General features: G+C 30.3%; 1 protein-coding gene across 2 annotated transcripts; it reads right to left on the reverse strand.

The window, feature by feature from the left end:
* Positions 1-451: 451 nt before the first annotated feature.
* On the reverse strand, positions 452-3,640 carry LOC120069977 (salicylate carboxymethyltransferase-like). Of its 2 annotated transcripts, none has more exons than XM_039021824.1 (4): positions 3,539-3,640; positions 2,345-2,749; positions 1,993-2,250; positions 452-1,047 (listed from the first exon to the last, which is right to left on the reverse strand). In XM_039021824.1, exons 1-4 carry the CDS (start codon positions 3,611-3,613, stop codon positions 691-693), a joined length of 1,095 nt encoding a protein of 364 aa, XP_038877752.1. In that variant the 5' UTR covers positions 3,614-3,640; the 3' UTR covers positions 452-690. The 2 variants fall into 2 exon arrangements, with proteins under 2 accessions (XP_038877752.1, XP_038877753.1); XM_039021825.1 differs by having other exon boundaries at positions 2,345-2,743; positions 3,539-3,624.
* Positions 3,641-4,508: the final 868 nt, after the last annotated feature.

A 4,508-nucleotide genomic window follows, 5' to 3' on the forward strand; every position in this document is an offset into this window, starting at 1 on the left:
CAAAGAAATTCTTGAAGTTGTTAAGAAAATGAGACCCATGAAAAAAACCCTCTATTTTCATTTTTCCTTTTCCTTTATTTCTCTCTCTGTTTTTTTTTTTTTTTTTCAGTCAAACTTTTGTAAGGGATTATTCTATGGAAACTTGCTTTTCTTAACTAAAAGTTTTAATCTTTCAAACTAAACAACATTTTTACCATCTACTTTTTTTTTTTTTTTACTTCTTTCTTATTTTTTTAAACTTATAAATGGAGGATCCCACGTAATTAAATTATCATTTTTTTCTCTCACTCGATTGCCATGGATGTAATTTTACCTTTATCTAACACAACTTTTTGAAAAACATAGAAACAAAAATGTAGATTTAGAAAATTTAGGGACCAACATGGCCTATAAGTCAAAACTCAAAAATTAAAAAGGTAACTTTCATGATAATAAAAATACTAGATAAAACAATACATAAATATGTCAATTTGGACCTAGCTCAACTGACATAAATTTTCATACAAAATTAATAACAATAATAACATAAATACATTTTCCAATTCTTTTAAAAGTTTGCATTAATCTTCTAATTAATCCAGGTAAATTGTGGCTGACTTGATAATTTAACAATAGCTACACTATTCCTTTTACAAGCATGTCTTCATACAACCAAATAACACATAGTATCATCTTTTGTTTCCCATCATTTTATATTTTAGTAAGGGAAATAGTGAGGTTTGTAAATTCAATCTTTTTCTTGGACATCTCATTCCTAACAATTTTTCTATACCTTTGAAATACTTCTTCCACAATGGCTTCTCCAAAATGAGGAATCATAAGTGATTCAGTCACAGATCTAATGCATTTTGCAATATTATAACTGCTATCAACATACACGTTTGATCCATCAAATTCAGTATTGTAGAAATCCCAATCAATTCTTGAGACTCCAAGTTCATTGATGATGAAACTTCCTTCTTCTAAAACCTCTGCTCTGACTTCCTCTGGACATGGCATGAAGTTTGGGATATTGAACCTATGAACTTTCTCCTCTTCCACAATCCCCTGCAAATCATAATACAACAAAGAAAAATGGAAAAAATACATTTTTTGTCCCAAATGTTTTGTTTAGATTGCATTTCGGAACTAGAGTTTTTCAAACTCAGCAAGTTTACCCTGAGGTTTGATTTTGGTAACAACCTTGATTGTTCCTCCATCAGTTGCTTATGTGACGTCTATGTTTTTATTAAAATTGGGATAATTCCTCCGCGTGACTAGTGTGGCAGTAGACGGCAATTGGTGGTAGTGACATCCATGAGAGGGAGAAGGTTTGAAAAAGGGAGGGTGAGAGAACATATATATACACACACACATCAACTTTCTGTAACGGAATTAACCGAAAAAATCGACAGAGCTGTTGAAATATAAACTTTGGGTAAGAAAATATTTGGACCTAGTCCAAAACAAAAGACCAATTTGACAATTTCTAGAAGCATTAAGTATTAGCGTATTCTAGATAAATAACTTGTAGGAGATACTTAGAGTATAGTGTAAACTTATCTAGAATATATGAGAAAAATATGTAATTGTAAAGAATGGTTTAGAAAGACATTAGTAGTCATTAGACCATGAATGTGTTGGCAATATCCTAGTCATAAATGTAGGGAAGTTAATTAATATAAATAGGAGGGATGTCTTTGAGGTTATATAAAGCCAAAAAAATAGAAGCGATCAATAACGCAAGTAAACTCCTTCTTATACCTTTCTTTGAAAATTAGCTCTAACCTCCAAGAGTTTCTTTCCAACAAGAAGGACCAATGTGCTACCAAAAGGAACAATCAGAGTATACGTGAAATTGTTAAGTTTGAAAACTAAGGGACCCAAATGCAACCTAAACCAAACTTCAGAGACCAAAAGTGTATTTTTTCCCAAAAAAAAAAGTTTATTACATTTGGCAATTTTATTAGTGAAGAGAATATAATATATTTTTAGAAAGGTTTTGTATTTCACCTCATCAACCATGTTATTGAGAGCCATATTCAAAAGTGTAAAAGCATGACAATAGTCATTGTTTGATGGATATTCATCTCTTCTTCCTAGTATTGTAAGAACCATGCGTCCACCAGCTATTACTTCTTCTCCACGACACTTTAAAAAAAGTGAAAAATCCTTTTGAAATTGCCTATAATATCCTTCAATCACATCCTTTGGACTTGTACTGTCTATGAATATATTCCCTTTATTCATTATCTCCATTCTTTTAGGAACCTACACATTAATTCAATTTTCATATAGTTAATAATAATTCCAACTGTTGGGTTTTTTTTTTTTTTTCAATAGAGAATAAGATTTTAAAAATTACCTGAGAAAGCCACTGAAGACTGTAAGAAGAATGAACAAAATGCAAGGTGTTTTTGGGGAAAAGCCTGCCATAAAAAGAACCTGGCACCCCATTGAAGAAACAATCTCCAAAATCAGCTCCAATTTCGGTCTTCAAATCTCCCAAAAAATTTGACAATGATCTAAAAATGACATTGAAATCATTCGTAGGGAGATCGTTGAGGAAGATTTGATATTGGAATGGTTTATTATGGTCTTTGTGAAATAGTTCAATTTGTTTGATTAATTTGGAGACAATCATAAGGGTATTTGGTCCTGAAGAACATCCCAAGTCTGCTATTGTTAAAGTGGTTGGAATGTTCAGAGTACTGCACAAGTCTTCGATGGCTTCCTTTATGATTGGCCACGCTATGGATATTGCCTTTCGCTATAAGATTGTCAAAAGTAAGTGTAGCTCTGTGATAATTGATAATACTCGTTTTATTGATTCGACGAATCATGAAAAAAAAATTTAATTCCAAAGTTTCTGTTAGTTGGTCTTTAAAATTTTTAAAGTATCTAATAAAATTATTTAAACTTTTGATTTTTGTCTAAATAAGTCCATGAAAAAATTTTAAAATCTTAAAAATTAATTACTTTATTAATATAAAATGCAAATTTTATATCTAATTGAAATTATGATCCTTCAATGAATTTTTTAGATCAAATAAACATTTAATATTATGTCTAGTACATGTGTGAATATTAAAAAATATGAAAATCTAAGTATTAAATTTATAGTATTTATTTTATCGCAACAAGAACATAGCTCAATTGGCATGCTTAATAAAATAATTCTTGTTCTGAAAAAAGGGATTGTGCTTAATAAAATAATTCTTGTTCTGAAAAAAGGGATTGAATATACACAAAAGCTTATATATATATATATATGATACAAGCAACCAAAATCATTTTAAAAAATATGTACAATAAAAAGAATGACAAAAGGAAAGAAAATTGAAGAAAAACTAGCATCAAATAAGGACGAAAAAAAAAAAAAAAGCAACACAGTCAATTCCAACTTTCCATAAACAACTTGTTTGAGATAATGATGATGAAATGAAATGGAAGAACACAAAATATATTTTTTAAAAAAAAAAGAAAGAAAGAAAGAAAGAAAGAAACAAAAAGAGTGAAAAAGGGAAGTGAGTGAGTTTATAAAAGTAAAAGAGAAGACCTGAAGTAAGGAGTTTTTGGCATAGCTTTTTTCTCCAACTCCTGAATTCATATGAAGTATTTTTGAAACCTCCATTTTTATCTCTCTTCTTCTCTTTGGATATATTTCTCCATCGAGGAAGGGACCCTTTATTTATAGCTCTATTTCTTCGCCTTTCATCTACCCACGTTTTAAATTTGGATCTTTTTTCAGATAGAAGTTACCAAAATCAAGCATTTTTCATTAAAGTAAATATAGATTTTTGGATTGATACACTACTTATATATACATGATACATATGATATATTTTACACACTATTGATACAATATTGATATACACTTGATATACATAATAATTATGCATTTGACAGATAAATTGCTGATAAATTTGTCAACCATTCACTTCTTTACACTACAAAAAATCACCTCTTTCCCGATGCTTCAAATCGCCGGAAAATGATAACAAAAAAAAAATGCGTCAGAAGATCCACTCCAGACGACAAAATTGGAGTTCTTCTTCTTTGCAGCAACAAGCCCACTCCCAACATTACTCTTTCACACTGGCATTTATTCACACCCTCTGTCGCCGCCCACTGCTCCACCTCGCTGTAGTTTACCTTCGTAGACGGCTGCATTTTAACTAGCTAGTTCCAAATGTCAAATTTAAATTTAGTTAAAAATACAGATACTAAAACTAAACAGATTGGAAATAGAGATAATAATAGTATTTTAAACGATTAATAATTAGAAAAGGCATATGTATAACATGCATGTCAATCAATAAAGTGTCTCAAGATAACTCAGAGAGTACATACCACACAAACTCACAAAGTGCCAACAGATCCACAACTTTTGGTACTCTTCCTTGTAAGCCCTCCTAATTTAATTTATTTGCACATAATTTCCCTCCATTCAATCTTGTGGCCTGAAAATTATAAATATTCTAATCTAATTTCTATATCTGATACAAATCCATGCCACAACGTGCTAA

Source organism: Benincasa hispida, unplaced genomic scaffold (assembly GCF_009727055.1).
Source record: "Benincasa hispida cultivar B227 unplaced genomic scaffold, ASM972705v1 Contig727, whole genome shotgun sequence".
Classification (NCBI taxonomy): domain Eukaryota; kingdom Viridiplantae; phylum Streptophyta; class Magnoliopsida; order Cucurbitales; family Cucurbitaceae; genus Benincasa; species Benincasa hispida.